The sequence below is a fragment of the Heptranchias perlo genome, chromosome 15 (assembly GCF_035084215.1).
Source record: "Heptranchias perlo isolate sHepPer1 chromosome 15, sHepPer1.hap1, whole genome shotgun sequence".
Classification (NCBI taxonomy): Eukaryota; Metazoa; Chordata; class Chondrichthyes; order Hexanchiformes; family Hexanchidae; genus Heptranchias; species Heptranchias perlo.
Window position 1 is genome coordinate 56255592 of NC_090339.1, and position 19996 is coordinate 56275587.

The 19996-nt window shown below is 39.8% G+C and overlaps 1 protein-coding gene across 3 annotated transcripts in view; it reads right to left on the bottom strand.

Moving 5' to 3' along the window:
• The window catches only part of tbc1d8b (TBC1 domain family member 8B), a 69133-nt gene that overhangs the window by 43168 nt on the left and 5969 nt on the right, over positions 1 to 19996 (bottom strand). For all 3 annotated transcript variants that reach the window (XM_067997288.1, XM_067997287.1, XM_067997289.1), the window contains 6 exons: positions 14027 to 14145; positions 13064 to 13292; positions 8234 to 8474; positions 5982 to 6189; positions 4869 to 5045; positions 2743 to 2922 (listed from right to left, as the gene is read on the bottom strand). In XM_067997288.1, coding sequence (XP_067853389.1) covers positions 2743 to 2922; positions 4869 to 5045; positions 5982 to 6189; positions 8234 to 8474; positions 13064 to 13292; positions 14027 to 14145 — 1154 coding nt within the window. The remainder of the gene's footprint in view (positions 1 to 2742; positions 2923 to 4868; positions 5046 to 5981; positions 6190 to 8233; positions 8475 to 13063; positions 13293 to 14026; positions 14146 to 19996) is intronic.

Here is a 19996-nt window from a genome sequence, read left to right on the forward strand (position 1 = left end):
AGGGCCAATGTGGATTTGTAAAGGGTAGGTCATGTCTAATGAACCTAATTGAATATTTTGAGGAAGTAACTAAAGTAGTAGACAAGGGACTGTCTATGGATGTAGTTTATATGGGCTTCCAGGAGGCATCTGCTAAAGTTCCACATAAGAGACTGTTAGCTAAAATTAAAGCTCGTGGAATTGAAGGCAAATTATTGATGTGGTTAGGAGATTGGTTAGGCGGTAGAAGACAGAATAAGGATAATGGGTATGTAAGTAATTGGAAGTAAGTGACTAGTGGTGTCCCACAAGGTGTGCTGGGGCCTCAACTATTCACTATATTTATTAATGACTTAGATAACACAATAGAGAGCCATATATCCAAGTTTGCCAATGACAAAGATTGATGGCATAGTAAGTAATGTAGACGGGAGCATAAAATTACAAAGAGACATTGATAGATTAAGTGAGTGGGCAAAACCGTGGCAGATGGATTTCAAAGCAGCCAAGTGTGAGGTCATCCATTTTGGACCAAAAAAGGATTGATCGAGTATTTTTTTTAAATGGTGAAAAGCTAGGAACAGTGGAGGTCCAAAGAGGTGTACACAGATCACTAAAATGTAGTGGTGAGATACAAAATATAATCAAAAAGGCTAATGAAATGTTAGCCTTTATATTTAGAGGGCTAGAATATAAAGGTAAGTTTTGCTATAGCTATACAAAAGCCCTGGTTAGACCACATCTGGAGTACTGTATACAGTACTGGGCACTGCACCTTAGGAAGTATATATTGGCATTGGAAGGAGTGCAGTGCAGATTCACCAGAAAGTTACCAGGGCTCCAAGGGTTAAATTATGAGGAGAGTTTACATAAACTAGCCTTGTACTCCCAGGAATATGGAAGTTTATGGGGTGATTTGATTGGCGTTTTTAGGATTTTGATAGGGTAGATAGAGAAAAACCTTTCCTGCTGGTAGGGGAGTCTAGGACAAGGGGGCATTACCTTAAAATCAGAGCCAGGTCATTCAGGAGAGAAGTTAGGAAACACTTCTTCACGCAAGGGGTGGTAGAAGTGTGGAACTCTCTCCCACAAAAAGCAGTAGCTGCTAGCTCAATTAATAATTTTAAGTCTGAGATCCATAGATTTTTGCTAGCCAAGGGTATTAAGGGATATGAAGTCAAGGCACATAAATGGAGTTAGGGTACAAATCAGCCATGATCTAATTGAATGGCAGAACAGGCTCGAGGAGCTGAATGGGCTACTCCTGTTAGTATGTTTTTAACTGGAGTTTTTTTTTTGCACCGCTAAGATGACATCCACGTATTATACAGGTAAGCGAGCTAGAATTTACTTAATTGTCGCTTAAATTATTTATTCTTGTGTGGCATCATCAGATCAGTTTACAATACAAATCCAGTGGCATCAACAGCCACAAAAGGGAAATTATCAATTATTTTTAAAAATCCCTCATTGCAGAATTTGCACAAAGGAAAACATAGCATGTTAAATATTAATGCCTAGAGATTCAAATACATCTAAAATCATACAATGGAGCAATAAGTACCATTATCAGCCCAGAGGCACTTATTTTCTTTTGCTGTGCGAGTTGGGAGGGGGTAGAAGGGTCGTGTATGGCCTCCACTTCCCAAATTACCTAGCTGAGAATAGGAATTCATTATGTGAGAACAACAGACACAAACACAATACTTACTTCTCCATGGTAGGCAATTCTAACACCCAACATATTCAGCCACTGGACCACAATTATTTTTTGAAATTTGGTATTAGAAATATGTAGCATGAATTTGAGTTGTATAAGCTACAAAAGTTCTAGATTTAACTTGAAACTGAATGGACAGATATTCAGTGTGCTCACACCTATTCTGTGGTGATGACATTTAACTGACTGACAGGAAACCATTAGAAGATTTTAAACTTAGCATATTCTATTCAGACCCAACCTAACACATGCATCCTCATTTGAGAGTCTACTCCTCTTAATTCACAGTCAATTAATTCAAATTATTTGGTAACTGGGTATTTTGATGAATAAATTTCCACTTTTATATATGTTATTTAATTCAAATTTTTGGACGATTCTTTTTTTTTTAAGTGCTAAAAACTTATTATCAGGAGCACAGAGGGATTTTTATTCTGCTTGAACAATGTGCCCTAACCTCAACCTCAGAAATGTACCGTCTATGGCACGTGTGAATTTTTCCATTTTGCATGCCTACCATCCCGATGTGCTCCCACGTGACAATTTGTACAACATTATAGGCAGCTTTATGCACTTGGCTCACACCCATTGGGAGTTCAGTTAAGACTTAACCAACTGATTTTATATATTACCTGTACAGGTAGCAGCGAGGGGACACTTCAATCTGTTCTGGATTCAAACCAGGATCCAAAAGCTGATACGGCAGTATGCTAATCCACAGTGCTACCTGTTACTCATTTTGCAATGTTTTTTTAAATAAAATTGTCAACACCACAGAAAAATAGGAGTAACCTAGAGGTTTTTTTTAAGCCTAACTGGGTATAGTGACATGTCAGTACAGGATTTCAGAGCATTCAAGTATTGCAGCAATATATCATTGAGTATACTATATAACATCCTAACAAGTTAAACCTCCAAGTCAAGAAACTACAATTAACCTGGACATTTACCTATTTCACCAAAGGCCAACGTAGAAATGCTAGAACAAAACATCCGTAAAATGTATAGCAAATTTTAGTGCATTAGGGAATTGAGTTATTTACCATTTTTGAATCCAGATTTTCTGCATCTTGTGGGTGAAAGACTCTCATCAATGCTTCAGTATTAACTGTTTTACTGCTTTCTTTAAGCAAAGCACTATGTTGATCACCAGTAAATGAAAGCGAAGGATCATCGCGCCCAAAGAAAGTGCTGTTTTCCTGAGAACTCTTTGGACATGATTCCTGCCAAGAAATAAGATGAAGATGCACCATTGGTTGGGTTGTCCATGAGAGCAGCCTGTACATGTTTGATAGGCAAGCTAGGCTCTTGTCATCTATGCTTTCTGTTCAAAATCATTGCCCATTTAATTACATCCCATGCTCTACAAGGGTGACACAAAATTACAGATAATAGGGATTTAGCTGTCCTATTCTAGCCAATACTACCCCTAGTAGTCTGCGCTAGGCCTCTTGCGCATCCCCGATTTTATTCGCTCCACCATTGGCGGCCATGCCTTCAGCTGCCTAGGCCCTAAGCTCTGGAATTCCCTCCCTGAACCCCTCTGTTTCTCGACTTCTCTTTCCTCCTTTAAGACGCTCCTTAAAACCTACCTCTTTGACCAAGTTTTTGGTCACATGTCCTAATATCACCTCTTCTAGCTTGGTGTCAAATTTTGATTGATAACGCTCCTGTGAAGCGCCTTGGGATGTTTTACTATGTTAAAGATGCTATTAGAAATGCAAGTTGTTGGTGTAGTCAAAAGGAACTGTTGTTTTTATTTGACAAATAAAAATGATGGGGTCTTTGTCTTGCATAAGTGTCCTGCTGTTTCAAGTCATTTAGTGGCACCCAATAAATTACCCAAGTACTTTTTCCTGATTCCCCAGCTATACATGTAAACAATCAGTAGCACAGTATTACCAGCAGCTGTGCTGCACAACAGAATTTTTGAGAGAGAGACAACGAACACCCTCTTTATAGTTGGAACTGTGAAAGCTGCATGGACTCTAAAGTTACATGTAAAGCATGTTTACGGTTAACAGAAATGTTACAAGATGTACTCTTAATGCAAGCAGCTTTAAGTACCGATTCACAACTCCATTATTTATAAGCCAGTTGCCACTTCTCCCATTTTTTCTTAAAATGGAGTTACGACACTGAAGAGGCACAGTAGCACTGTATAATGAGGTTTTACCACACACTAAATGTAGAATTCGATTCAACTCCCTGGTTTTAACCCAATGTAAACTAAGAACAGAGAATGTTTGGGTGTTAGTCGTGGCTTAGTGGTAGTAGCACTCTTGCCTTTAAGTCGAAGGTCGTGGGTTCAAGACCTACTCCAGAGACTTGAGCACATAATGCAGGCTGGCACTTCAATGCAGTGCTGAGGGAGTGCTGCACTGTCGGAGGTAGTGTCTTTCAAAACATGATGAGACGTTAAGCCAAGTCCCTGCCTGCCCTCACAGGTGGACGTAAAAGATTCCATGGCACTATTCGAAGAAAGGCAGAGGAGTTCTCGGTGTCCCGGCCAATATTTATCCCTCAACCAACATCACTAAAGTATATTATTTGGTCATTTATCTCATTTCTGTTTGTGGGACCTTGCTGTACACAATTTGGTTGCCTCGTTTCCCACCATTAGAACAGTGACAGCACTTCAAAAAGTACTTAATCTTTCATATGTTCTTCATCGGCTGTAAAGTGCTTTGGGACGTCCTGAGGTTGTAAAAGGTGCTACATAAATGCAAGTTTTCTCCTTTCCTGTGTTTACTTTCTGTAGTCAGGGGAGTATTGTGCAGCAATATTACCATGGAGCTGTTTCTTTTGATCTCTGTTCCAGGATATTACCCGTTTTGAAAGAAAGACTTAAAAGGTATTTTGCTCCTTGCCCTTTTTTGGGACTCCAATGCAGCATTCCATCCCTAGCCAACAAGATGGGTAACCTGCTCACAGGCTTCAGTCAATCTGAAGACAAACGCTTGGAGGCCCATAAAAGAATCCCAGGAATAACGTATTCTTTCTCACTGACAACAATGAGGTCAGAAGCTTGCTGTAGATGATGGGGAGGAACAAATTGCAGTCCCGTAATTTCACGGCAGGTGTTCTGGAACTCAAACAACCTGCACCACCAAATTTCAGGGCTACTTTTTGTAAATTGTACACATTACAATCGCTCAAAGATTTTTACCTCTCCATTTCCCAAAGTGTGTTGTGCACATGCACCTGTGCTACAGTTCAGTTTCCCTTCCAGTTTCTTCACAAGCCCATCGCTGTCCTTAATTTCAGTGAAGCGGAAAGTTATTTTACATCTGGTACTGAAGGAGATGCTTTTGCCTGAGCCGTCAGGCTTGTCCATACTTATGACCTGTCAGAGAACTCACATCAATTTGATATTTGCATTCCAGATGGGTGGGTGACAACACATTAAAAATAGTTTAATTGTATCAGAGATAGGCTATGAAGATTCATAATTACAGCATGCAGCAAACTGTTTTACAGCACTTATACATAAATGTGAGCAGGGCTATAATGCATTCTTAAACCTCAGTGCAGTACTATAAAGCTACTATTTGATACTTTGCAATAACCAAAACATTAATTCCAATTAGCTAACATTATTGCAGCAGTGTTTTTGTGAAAACAGGAAACCATTCTTATGCAAGAATTTATAGCCCTATTTACACTAAATCTAGAGCTAAGTGAAAGCAAAGGCCCCTTGAGCCTAAAACTGACAATGTAAACTCTGTCAGTAGAGCAATACTGGTATAAATTGGAATACTAAAAAATCTCATTCCCATGTCAGTGGGTTTTAGAACAGCCTCTCTCTGGAATAAATATTTAGGCAGTGTAAAACTAGGAACAGAGAACCTGTTCATTTTTCTAATTCACAACTCCTCCCCCCCAAGCCCCCCACACACCCCAGCCATTAACCCTCTCTCTCCAAAAAAGCGAGCAGTGAGAATGACAGTGTGTTCACCCTCTGAATTCTTCTCCTTTTCCTCTAAGGAAGTGCTCGGCTCCCTGGTACCTCCCTGTGAAGATAACAGCTAAAAAGTTTTCCTACCTGAACCTATAATGTGGGTTAGTAAAAATAAGCTTCCTTGATGTAAATGTAGTATAAATAGGGCTATAGCATGTCTCATCTTTTCACTGTAGTACCCAGAAGAAGCACTCTCAAGCTGGATTTCTAACAAGGCTTTAGCCTTAACAACTTTTACCAAATTTCTAAGAAAAATTTGGGAAGGCTTTTTTCCCCCCTCAATACTTTTGATGTTAAATACTTTTGTTTATTAAACATTACCTCCCGCAATGGAATGATTACTTTGCAATGACTCCCATCCTGGCTACTAAAGCAGATGTAATTATCTGCAATGAACATTTTCCCAAATGCGTGGGCATGGCAAAAAGGGATCCAAAGGAAACAGTCAAGTATGTCATCCAGACTTTCTTCCCTGGGCAGCCTAAAGAGTGCTGTGAAATAGTCTTTCCTCGCTCGATTCTCCAAACCTCTAAAGAAAAACAAAAGGAATGCAATCAATGCAACACTGAAAACCAACTGACCTTTTGATTAATTAGAAAGAATTTACATTGTACGTCCCACAACACAATCTGCCTTTGATAGACAAGCACAACTTGTATTCAGAACTATCCCAATTTACCAAATCAGCACTGGACAGCACCTTCAGTGCACTGTATGAAATATTTTATATATAAAATAGCGTAATTCATCACACAATATTTTCTATTAGAGTACATACATGGAAGTTGGGCTTTGTAAAATAAAATAAGGAAGACATTAACCATATTGAGTAATCTAAACTATTTTGCTTATTTACAAATAGGAATTCAATCCATCCCAGGGTGGTGGGTAGGACAAGGGAATCATTTTCATGGGTCTGTCTGTTAAATTTTCAAATTTATGTCAGCTGATTTTTTTTTTTGAAATTCTTACAACTCACATTCTGAATACATTCGGATGTCGTTGTCTGTTGAATCACCAGATAGGAACCCTTAAGATGAACAAGAGCAGCAAAACATTCCAATTTAATTTTGGTGCAGAGGTTTAGTCCACTACTTTGGGCATTAATGCCACCACATTCATATGCCAAGCTAAACAGTGGATCCACCACCAATGCATGAAGATCATTCACACTGTGCCAAGATGAGCACCAGTGAAGTGGCAATTTTAAATGAGAGGAATTTGAAGTCTCATGCACTCATAATTTCAAAGGGATAAGGCTTAAACAGCATCTTACTCAGAACCAGATTCAACTTCCTTGCTGGTACAACCTAATGAGCAAGAGGCAACACCTTCCAGTATCCTTTCCTAAAGCAGGTAGCTCCCTACGCACACAGAAAAGGTGGGAGGCAGAGTCAGCATTAACAGGAACCTAGGGTAAAACCCTTATCTAATAGCATCCAAAGATATGCGAGGACTGCAGAACACATTAAAAGGGTTAAAACAGTATTCTAACACCTGTGCAAGAAAAGTTTCCACTTAGCAGTCTATAAGTTCAATTTTGACATTTTCCTGGAAGTCACTATTGACCCCTAATCCAAATGCTCTGGACAAATCCTCGGAGGAGCCAGTCAAGTGAAAGTGATTGGCATGCTATATCTGCCTTCTCGTTTGGGTCAGGACATATTGCCAAATGGAGTGGTATTTGGCTTCCCAATGCTCAGGATCAGAAGGTCCAAGAACCAGGTTCGCCTAGGCCAGCAATGAAACATCAGAATTATGGTGGGGGAGGTCACAAGGATTAAAAGAACCCGGATAACTTGCCTTGGAAAAAGAATTAAGAAGATAAAGTGAAGGAAAAAACCTTTTACACCAAATTAAGGTCATCATAAGTAACAAATATTTGTGGTTTTTAGAACTCAACAGCATTGATCACAAGACCATCAAAAACATTTGTTTAATGCTTTGTGTCAAGAGTATTATTTAGGGGTTTATACTTATGATTCACCAATGGGAACCAGGAGGCTCATTTATTAAGGTGAAGAGAAGATATAAATGTGTGTTTTGAGGCCAGTCGTGTGTCTCCTAGCAGGCAATGGCATTGACAGAGGCCCAAAATGGGCTACGAGCCAATCCAGGGAACACTCAGCTGGGAAACAGAATGCCTCAGAGAAACACTCCAAAAAGCAGAATGAAAAGCAAGGCACAAAAGGTAGAAGCAATGCAAGATTATCTCTTCCAGAACACTATTGCATTCATTTACAGTTTTCAATGCAGCATTTGTAAGAGTACTAAGAGATGGGATAAAGGCTTAATACCCCCTTTTACTGAGCGCCCGTTCTCAGCTGCCTTACTTGGGTTGCCAGTAAGTGAATGTCAAGGCCATTCACACAGAGGAAAAATCACATAACTCTTAATCTCATTTGCAAGTAAGGCATATACAGATGGCAAAGAGATGCAAGCATTTTATAGTCTGCAATTGATAAAGAAAAACCTTGTAATATTAAGAATGTCACACTTCAAGGCAAATAGTGATCTGGAGCCAAACATTTCTCTTACTTATATCACAGCATAAAGCAACATTTGTTCATTACCTTTTTGTTATTTGTAAAGGGTCACTGAGTGATAAGTCAGTCTCAAATGTCTCCTTGTCAAATAATCTCTTCACTGCATATTCAGCAAGCTGCTCCATCAACTGAAAGGTTTCATTTAAATGCATGAACATTGAAAAATAATGGTCTTCTCCATGGCTGCAAATGTGTATACTCTCTGAGAGGATGACACTTGTAGTCTTCTCAAGTTTTGATATTTCATCCCAGGAAATGATAAGCTTAACTGGAAATTAAACAGAAATTATAAAATCAATGCAAATTTACAGAAAGCAATTATTGTTCCCTCTCTGGATATGACCAAAAAAACAGCTGTTAAGTATATTAAATCACAATTTCATCCCAACTGCACAAGGCATAGATATGCAGTGGAATAGAGGATAAATATTTACTAGTTTGGGGACCACAGAACATTTTTAGCTCCACGAATATTATGCACCACATATAGGTTATAGTGAGCTTTAAGGGGGGAGGGAATGAAGTTAGTCACTCCAAGACCACTCATTTATAAAGGCCTGAGCTGCAGGTCTCCACACCCACCTTTCCAATGGGGAATGACGTGATCACGGCAGTGGTTTTCAAACTTTTCTGTGTGGGGAAGCCCCTGCAAATATTAACACACAGATGAACGTTAAATTTATTGCCTACAAAAGCAGAAATGGGCAAGATGTTTAAAAAATGTTGTAGATGCTTGCAATGGTGAAGCTGGAAACAGAAGCAGAGAAATTTCAAAGGAGCACTGGTGGTTCTGTTAGCGGGCTGGAAAGGGAAAGAAAATTCACTTTAAAATAAGGTCTGTTTTTTTTTAAAACTGTAATAAGCCTCCTCCACACACAAAATTCTAATTGTGCATTGGAAAGGTGAAGGAGAATGAGAGAGCGCGGCTTTCATTAAAAATTAGTTTTGTTTTCCCTCAAACCATTTTAGATCTCTCTCACATCAAGGAGCCTCTCAATTAATATTGGTCACACCGACTGCTCTTGGTTTGGGCACCAATCAGATGCTAAACCACAAAGCTCTTCATAGAAACAGTCACTGGTGTTCCCATAACAAAAAGCTGCTTTCTGACAAAGCAAGTGGTTGTAAAGCTATTTTCCCGGGGATAGGGGTGGGGAGCGGAGAAATTACAGCCCCAAGATTATCCTTCTTTAATATTAATATAGTTCTGGGAGTAGTCTTGCAGCTCGAGTCATGAGGTACATATTACATAGAATTTACAATACAGAAACAGCCACTCGGCCCAACTGGTCTATGCTGACATTTATGCTCCCCCTCTACATCTAACCCTATCGGCATATCCTTCTATTCCTTTCTCCCTCATATGTTAATCTAGCTTCCCTTTAAATGCATCTATGCGCTTCTCCTCAACTACTCTATTTTAATTTTAATTGAAAGTTTGAATCTAAAATTTAAATTAATATTTGTCCTGGCCAGCTCTGATCAGGGGTATTGTGGCAGTTCGCACCTAGGATTGCTGATGGAATACTACCCCACAGAAAAATTTGTATTTTGGCAGGGAGAGGGGAAGAATAACTCAACCTTCAAGAAAGTAATTTTTTTTCAGCTCATCACAAAATGGTATGGAAAGCAGTTATGAATACATTCATGATCCAGACTGTTCTGCTCTCTTAGCTGCAAATATCTGTACAGTGCCAGAAGGCAACTGTGGGGAAATTAAAGAGAAATGGTAGCCCGTGGGGAAAAAGGGAAGATTTTTTTTTAAAAACACATACATACATGCACACACATGTACACACACACAGACACTATCTAGCGCTCAAAACAACATAAGGATTTAATACACTGGAATAAAGTCACATTTGAACCAAATTCTGATGCTGATCAACATTCAACAGTGATCAATACTACTTATGGAAAAAGTTATAATTATAAAATCTCAGTTTCCTGAACTGTTGATATTGAAGTATCAGGATATCAATGAATGGATACCTATGTTAAGGAACACTAATAGAAAATAATGCTATAACGGCCTTTTAAAAGACAGCATGGAGTTCTTACCAAAAAGAAATGAACCCCTTTCCTGTAGAAACTCTCTGAAGAGTATCAGTAATTCCAACCACAGCACCAAGCCCAGCACAACACAGGCACCTTCTTCCAAACACTGACACTCTTAACATGACTCATTTTTAGTGCTGTCTCCATTATCTTGTTAGTGCACAGTCCCCTTCCCTCTCCTCAACGAAACATGATACATTTACACACTGCCTATAACTCAGATACGTTATGACCTAACCGAAGGCACATGCTTTACAGCCTACACAATACATGTCTGTAAGCAGCAAGGTGATTCAAATGTACATTTAAGAACTCTGGCTTCTACATACTGAATAAATAGTGAGTCACCAGCCAGCTTATTACTCAGTACTCTAGCAACCCTATGCTATTGTAAGATTATGTTATAGTACACAAGATTTTTTTTTAAACTAAATCTAAAATTTGGACAAAAATGTTTTGAAATCATATGAGGATAAAATCTACAGCAAATTACCCATATACATCAGCAACTCTGCACAGATTGGAGAGCTACTTTGTTGTGTCTGGCTGGTTTACAATTATGCCATATGTTATAAAATAAGCTAGTTTTAGAATTTAAAAATGTAAGATAAAGGACCTTTTTTAATATACAGAACCCTGGTACAACATAGCAAATTAATCTATGTTGGCTAATTGTAAACAATTTTACAACACCAAGTTATAGTCCAGCAATTTTATTTTAAATTCACATCGTTCACCTGAGGAAGGAGGTAGCCTCCGAAAGCTTGTGAATTTAAAATAAAATTGCTGGACTATAACTTGGTGTTGTAAAATTGTTTACAATTGTCAACCCCAGTCCATCACTGGCATCTCCACATTATTGTTGTGTCTGGCTGGTTTACAATTATGCCATATGTTATAAAATAAGCTCTCCAATCTGTGCAGAGTTGCTGTCACAGAGACATGGTTGAGGGAGGGGCAAGACTGGCAGCTCAATATTCCGGGGTACAGAATCTTCAGGCGAGACAGAGGGGGAGGTATAAGAGGAGGGGGGGTCGCAATATTAATTAAAGAATCAATTACTGCCATAAGGAGGGATGATATATTAGCAGGTTCCTCTAATGAGGCCATATGGGTGGAGCTTAAAAACAAAAAGGGGGCAAGCACTTTGATGGGAGTGTACTATAGGCCCCCAAACAGTCAGGGGGAGATAGAGGAACAGATATGTAGGCAAATCTCAGAAAATTGTGCAAATAATAGGGTAATAACAGTGGGGGATTTCAACTTCCCCAATATTAACTGGGATACTCAGAGTGTAAAAGGCTTAGAGGGTACAAAATTCTTAACGTGCATCCAGGAGAGCTTTTTGAGCCAGCATGTAGAAAGTCCTACAAGAGAGGGGGCGGTACTGGACCTAATTCTAGGGAATGTGGTCGGCCAAGTGGAAGAAGTGCTAGTGGTGAGCACTTTGGTGACAGTGACCATAATTCGGTGAGATTTAAGGTGGTCATGGAAAAGGATAGGGAGGGGCCGGAAATAAAGGTTCTAAATTGGGGGAAGGCCGATTTTAATAGGATAAGGCAGGATCTGGCCAAAATGGACTGGGATCAGCTGCTTGTAGGAAAATCCGCATCGGAGCAATGGGAGTCTTTCAGAAGGGAGATTGAGACCATACAATGGCAACATGTTCCCGTAAAGGTCAAGGGTGGTTCCAAGAACTCCAGGGAACCTTGGATGTCAGGGGATATACGAGAATGGATTAGGAAAAAAAGGAGGGCTTTTGGCAGATACAAAAGGCTAAAGACGGAGGAAGCCCTCGAGGAGTACAAAAAGTGCAGGGGGATACTTAAAAAAGAAATTAGGAGATCAAGGAGGGGCCATGAAATAACACTGGCGAGCAAAATAAAGGAAAATCCTAAGATGTTTTATAAGTATATTAAGGGTAAGAGGATGACTAGGGAAAAAATAGGGCCCATTAGGGACAAAAATGGCAATCTGTGTGTGGAGCCGGCAGATGTAGGAGGGGTTCTAAATGAATTTTTTGCATCTGTTTTCACTATGGAGAAGGACGATGTAGACATAGAAATACGGCAGGGGGACTGTGATATACTCGAACATATTAACATCGTGCGGGAGGAGGTATTGGCGGTTTTAGCAGGCCTAAAAATGGATAAATCCCCAGGCCCGGACGAAATGTATCCCAGGCTACTGTGTGAGGCAAAGGAGGAGATTGCGGGGGCTCTGACACATATATTCAGAACCCCTCTGGCCACAGGGGATGTGCCAGAGGACTGGAGAACCGCTAATGTAATACCATTATTCAAGAAGGGGAGTAGGGAAAAACCGGGGAATTACAGGCCAGTGAGCCTAACATCAGTGGTAGGAAAATTATTGGAAAAAATTCTGAAGGACAAAATTAGTCTCCACTTGGAGAAGCAAGGATTAATCAGGGATAGTCAACATGGCTTTGTCAAGGCAAGATCATGTCTGACTAATTTGATTGAATTTTTTGAGGGGGTGACTAGGCGTGTGGATGAGGGTAACGCAGTGGATGTGGTATACATGGATTTCAGTAAGGCCTTCGATAAAGTCCCGCACAGAAAGTGCACCGTAATAGGTGGACATTTAAAAGTGACATACAAAGCCTGGCATACAACAAACTTCACGGGTAAACTAACTAGACACAGTGACCAATTTGGAACACAGGAGTTTTGGCACGTACACCAGTAGTCAGATCAGATTTTCCATATAAAATGTTACAGATTAGTCTGAGGAAGTTACAATCAGTCGTAAGGTGGATGTATGTAAAAGGAGCCTCACCTTCTTTGCCTAGAAAAAAGGAATAGAAGCTGAGGAAGTTGGTGCTGAGATATACCCAGCCTTGACATGGCACCCGTCCACTCCAGTAACTGCATGAGTAATAGGTTACCAGCTTCTCCTGCTCAGGCAGCCCAAACCACTTATCAAACTTCAACAAGGCCTCACGAAACTTCTCAGGGTCATCTTCCTCCTTTATTGATGCACTTTGGGACTCTTCTGCTATTAGACCCTTAGACAGAAATAATCCAGAAGTCTTTATAGTGCAGAATATGATTTTAATAATATACATACCTTATACCTCCTAAAATACCTTTTTCATTGCAGTTAAGCAGACCTAGCCCAAAAGCTAGATCAATCTATAAATGTGGGCCAGGTCCATAAAATTAAGGATTTAAAAAATAATTCACAAAATTAAACAAAACAGTCTCAATTAGAGGAGAAACTTAAACCTAATTCCAATAGGTCGTGTTTCAGCAAAAGGTACTGCAGAACAATTTTCTTTGAATTTCAGAATACAGATGAAAAATGGGAAAGTACTGTCACAGCACAATGGTTGAATAACAATTCTATTTGTGTCCCCCCTTCCCCACTCAGAACTGCAACAATTAGATTCCATGGCTGAGAATTGTCAAAATGTCATCTGGAGAATTTTCAGGAATAAATGTATGAAAGTCTGCGCACCAAGTTGATCAAGTCCAACTTGCACACCCTAGCAGTACTGTTCAAAGACAAGCCCAGAAAAAAAATGCTTTTAATTGATACATGTATTGGCGTTCACAAGCTTTTTAACCGGTACAACACAATGTGATTTTGTTTTACTACTATCTGTTGCACTGTCCTCACCAGCCCTGTTGCACTGCCTATAAAATGGAACGCAAACACTGAAAAATAAACCAATCAGGACCGTAAGAAAACCAACATAAAAGAGAACTTGTTGTTCTGGGCAGAGAAGTGCATTCTTACCAGTATTTTTCCCTGAACAAAGCTAGTAATATCTTCATTACTATCGAATACAGAAAGTATCACCATCACATTATGTTCGAGCCATTCCCAGTGCTTATTTATTTCTTCACTGTTGGCTCCTGGTTTAGAAACAAAATAAAAATGCATTAGAAATTTTCAAAATACTATGATTGCCCAGTCACATCTCTTCTAGGCAACCAAAACCAATCAAATTGGAATCACTTCAGGCCATTTTAGTGATTAAACCTTCTTACACAGTACTCAAATAGTTAAAGACACTGACTAATATAGGCCCTATTCCCCCTTCCAGGTCATCTCACTGAGTACGAACAACCAGGAAAACAGAGAGTAAAAACTGATCATCCACAAGTTACTTAGCCAATGTACCAAGGAATCAGAATCTGCTGGCAAACATCCCATAACTCATCATCACCTCAGTCTATAGTCAGAGACTAGAAGTGTTAGGTGATATTGCATTGCTTTATTCAGTCTTATTTTTTCAATGCTACGTTACCCAGTCGTAGTGCTCATTTAAAACAAAAAAATTCTGTTCAGTTTAAGTGCCATCAGGCCATGATAGTTAATCGGTAAAAGAACTGTATCTGGTACTTTCTTTGCATACAAGAAAACCATATTAGTGAAACCAGAGGCCCCCTCATCCACCCCATATTACTATAATGGATATTAGCAGATAACCAAAAAACATAAATTCTGGAATGGCACAGGAGTACACATTGAATATAATGTTTGAGGTCTGAGGTGGATTTATACCAGAAAGAGAAATTAGTATTAGCATGCTTTTCAAGGAGGCAGCATCACATGGTTTTGTCCCACAAAAATTCTCATGGAAAATTGAAGAGCATATAATGGAGGTCCCATTGTGATAAACAGTTTGGCATAATGCCAAAGACAATGTGCCAACTTATGCATGTATTGAGGGATCAACTTCTAAGTTATTCAAAAAGTAGTAATTTCATGTTGCCTGAAAGCGCACTTGTATTCAGCTTGAAATTATCAGATTTAGAGTGAAACATTTTATTGACTCTCTACTTCAACCACTACATTTTCCTTTTCAAATATCGTGTTTTTGCCCCTTCCAACGCTCTTCCTTTCCGCTTCCACTCACTGCTCGAAGATGCCTCTTTGTATGAGTGGCATCAAAACTGAGAGGAGGGGAAACTTCTTCACTCAGAGGGTGGTAGGTCTGTGGAATTTGCTGCCCCAGGAAGCTACATCATTGAATAAATTTAAAACAGAAATAGACAGTTTCCTAGAAGTAAAGGGAATTAGGGGTTACGGGGAGTGGGCAGGAAATTGGACATGAATTTAGATTTGAGGTTAGGATCAGATCAGCTATGATCTTATTTAATGGCGGAGTAGGCTCGAAGGGCCGATTGGCCTACTCCTGCTCCTATTTCTTATATTCTAAAATTTAAGTAATTGTCGTAGCTTTACATTCAGTGAGCATTCATTGGTGAGAACAGGTGGTTCGAGTCAGCACGCAACATAAGCAGAGAAAAAACAAGCAATATTGTAACATTGCTAGCTACACCACAGTGCTGTCACCAGGCTTAGTGTATTGGTGTTAATGTGCTAAAGGGAGGGAGAAAAAAAAAAATCATACTTCGGCCAATACCCTGTCGTACAAATACAATTCTTGTGCGATACATTTAAGTCTAATTTGCTCTTGCATAAGTATTTGAAACTGATACGATACAATTCATATTACTCTCCAGGCTTAAAGACAAAAATATGTAATGATGTGGAGATGCGATGGACTGGGGTTGACAAATGTAAAGAATCTTACAACACCAGGTTATAGTCCAACAATTTTATTTGAAAATCACAAGCTTTCGGAGATTGTCTCCGAAAGCTTGTGATTTTCAAATAAAATTGTTGGACTATAACCTGGTGTTGTAAGATTCTTTACAAAAATATGTAATGCACTGGTAGGTGTTCTTCCACAGTTCGAGTGAACAAAGCAACAAAAAAAAATTCATACATTGATCAATATGCTTCACTGAAATACTATCGATAATGCTGCAAGTTTCTCCAGGCTGTCGGAAAACTCAGATGCATTAACCCAATGGGCCATGGACAAGGGGTCAGGGTCAGGGGGAGGTGATATTAGAGATGCTATGGACATTCATGGCCACCAGAAAAAATTAAGATGGTCAACAGAGTTCACAAACAGCAGAAAAATGTAGACACAATGCCTGGTAATTACTCCTTTAAATCAGCAAACAGCAAAAACTGAAATTATTTACTTATTTTCTACCCACTGCTCCAAATCAAGCCCAATGATCTGGGATTCCCAAAGTTAAAAGGGAGCTTTATCATTTTAACTGGAAACCACACAACAGCTCTGCCTAATGCCATTGTCTCTCCAAAGGTCAGTTAATTTACATTAAAAAGAGTGCAGTCAATGGTGGGAGTACAGCATATCCACCATTGACACCACTCCATCAATGTAAAACTATCTTTGGCCTGCAAGTGCAGCGCCATTTTCTTAATTCAGATAGTTCCAACTCATTCAGACTGCAATTCAGATCGCTATAGGATTCCAAAACGTTATGTTGTTTCTTTCTGCACCATACCCACCCCCCCCAACCATTAAAAGTATGACCTACCATTGTTAACTTTTACTTCATCAATCTTAATAAATGACAAACTATGATTCTATAAACATTCATTACAGTGTAAATATGAAAAATGACATTACTAAAGCTGCTGCATCAGTAAGTCTAAGAGCCAATTATGGAGAAAGAAAGAATATGATAAAGATACATCCAGGACAACATAGAGGCAGGTCCTGTGCTACCGCAAGTAATAAATCTACAGCAATTAAAATCATTACAGCATCAAGAAAAATAGATTCAGTTGGCACAGATGAGTCACATTCTACATGCAGTCTGAGAATCCACCTGATGACATGAATGCTGAAGCACCTTCAAGTTTGCCCAACACACTAAACAAATAAAACTGAATATTGATACTGCAATACCTCTGTACTTCCTGTAACTATAAAATGTACACACTGAACACAAATACTGAACAGTGACCAGGATGCACTGTTCTGAATATTCAGATAGCAAACAATGGTTTTGCCCATAAAGTCTTAGCATTGAGCTGTATGCTTTGTCTAAACATACAAATGAGGTTGTTTTATAAACCCAGCATGACAGAATAGCTCCTACATTCTAAAAAAAACCAAACAGTATTACACCATAGTGCTACACATGCAGGATCTAGCACAAGGTGAGGTGAGAGTGACTGCCCTTGACATCAAGGCAGCATTTGACCGAGTGTGGCACCAAGGAGCCCTAGTAAAATTGAAGTCAATGGGAATCAGGGGGAAAACTCTCCAGTGGCTGGAGTCATACCTAGCACAAAGGAAGATGGTAGTGGTTGTTGGAGGCCAATCATCTCAGCCCCAGGGCATTGCTGCAGGAGTTCCTCAGGGCAGTGTCCTAGGCCCAACCATCTTCAGCTGCTTCATCAATGACCTTCCCTCCATCATAAGGTCAGAAATGGGGATGTTCGCTGATGACTGCACAGTGTTCAGTTCCATTCACAACCCCTCAGATAATGAAGCAGTCCGAGCATGCATGCAGCAAGACCTGGACAACATCCAGGCTTGGGCTCATAAGTGGCAAGTAACATTCGCGCCAGATAAGTGCCAGGCAATGACCATCTCCAACAAGAGAGAGTCTAACCACCTCCCCTTGACATTCAACAGCATTACCATCGCCGAATCCCCCACCATCAACATCCTGGGGGTCACCATTGACCAGAAACTTAACTGGACCAGCCATATAAATACCGTGGCTACGAGAGCAGGTCAGAGGCTGGGTATTCTGCGGCGAGTGACTCACCTCCTGACTCCCCAAAGCCTTTCCACCATCTACAAGGCACAAGTCAGGAGTGTGATGGAATACTCTCCACTTGCCTGGATGAGTGCAGCTCCAACAACACTCAAGAAGCTCGACACCATCCAAGATAAAGCAGCCCGCTTGATTGGCACCCCATCCACCACCCTAAACATTCACTCCCTTCACCACCGGCGCACTGTGGCTGCAGTGTGCACCATCCACAGGATGCACTGCAGCAACTCGCCAAGGCTTCTTCGACAGCACCTCCCAAACCCACGACCTCTACCACCTAGAAGGACAAGGGCAGCAGGCGCATGGGAACAACACCACCTGCACGTTCCCCTCCAAGTCACACAGCATCCCGACTTGGAAATATATCGCCGTTCCTTCATTGTCGCTGGGTCAAAATCCTGGAACTCCCTTCCTAACAGCACTGTGGGAGAACCGTCACCACACGGACTGCAGCGGTTCAAGAAGGCGGCTCACCACCACCTTCTCGAGGGCAATTAGGGATGGGCAATAAATGCCGGCCTTGCCAGCGACGCCCACATTCCGTGAACGAATAAAAAAAAAATAATAGCAACTTCATCAAATTATTGGAATTAAAAGTAAAAGGTGTAAAAGTAACACTTTAAATCAGATTCTAAAATGAATAATTAAGACATATGATGAAATGGTGGAGCTCAGGTACTAAATTCTGAACATCCCTAATATTTTATCCTTCGGACTGTAAGCAGATAGTGATTTTTTTTTTGGTGATGTGGTCCAGGAAGTTTTTCCAACTGAGATGGAATATGGCTTCGGCCCAAATTTTTAATCACAAATTGCAAGTGATGGTTCTTTACATTTTCATAAAAGAAAATGAGAGAGAATAAAAGGCAATATTCCTGGCAGAAGAAACTAGAATATAATGCAAAACTGAATTGCTCATCTGCAACATTAAAAATATCTGCATGCACATCCTGTCTACAAAGCCTTGCTTCATGTTGTAACATTTCTGTCAATCTTCTTTGCCTATTATAAATTCCTATTTACAATGGAAACTGCCTATGCAAAGCACGCCACGTTGTAACTACACTCTCCTGCCATCGTTTTGTGTCTCCCAGCTCCTCGGCCTGTACCGCGGAGAAACTTCCACGCTCCAACAAACTGTTACTCAGCTTTCCAAATTACTGTAATTTATTATCTATAAATAATATCAAATCAATTATATAAAAGCAAGGACAGAATGCAAGACTTCAAAATGGGATTTGAATTATATTTGCACACTCTGGTCCAATTATCCCCCATCCATTAGCACTGCTTCATGAAGACAATACTTGGTCTTGACTCCGTGTGCAATGTCCCAGGAGATCGACTGGTATGTGGTTGCAAAGTAAAACAATAGATGGACTTAAAGAAAATTTTATTGTAACTGCAAAATGGACTTGGTCTCAGTGATCTATATTACTGAACTCCATTTTAACAACCATAAAGTCAATAGTTTGTCTGCATTACAACAGTGACTATACTTCAAAATACCTAATTGACAGTGAAGTGTTTTGGGACATCTGTGTAAAATGCTATAGAAATGCAAATTAGTTCCTTCTTTCTAGTTTATTAAATAATGAGATATTAAGTTAGCTATGAAAATGTTTCAATATGTTTAGAATCCATCAAATGAGGTACTTAAGTCACGTGGAGAAGCTGAGATTGTTCTCCTTAGAGCAGAGTAGGTTAACGGGAGATTTAATAGAAGTGTTCAAAATTCTGAGGGGTTTTGATAGAGTAAATAAGGAGAAATTGTTTCCACTAGCAGGAGGGTCAGTAACCAAAGGACACAGATTTAAGGTAATTGGCAAAAGAACCAGAGGGGAAATGAAGAGTTGTCATGATCTGGAATGTACTGCCTGAAAGGGTTGTGGAAGCAGCTTCAATATTAACTTTCAAAAGGGAATTGGATATATACTTGAAAAGGAAAAATTTGCAGGGCTATCAAGAAAGAGCAAGGGAGTGGGACTAATTGGATAACTCTTTCCAAAAGCCAGCACAGAAACGATGGGCCGAATGGCCTTCTGTGCTGTAAGATTCTATGAAATAAGATACTATCCTTTTAAAG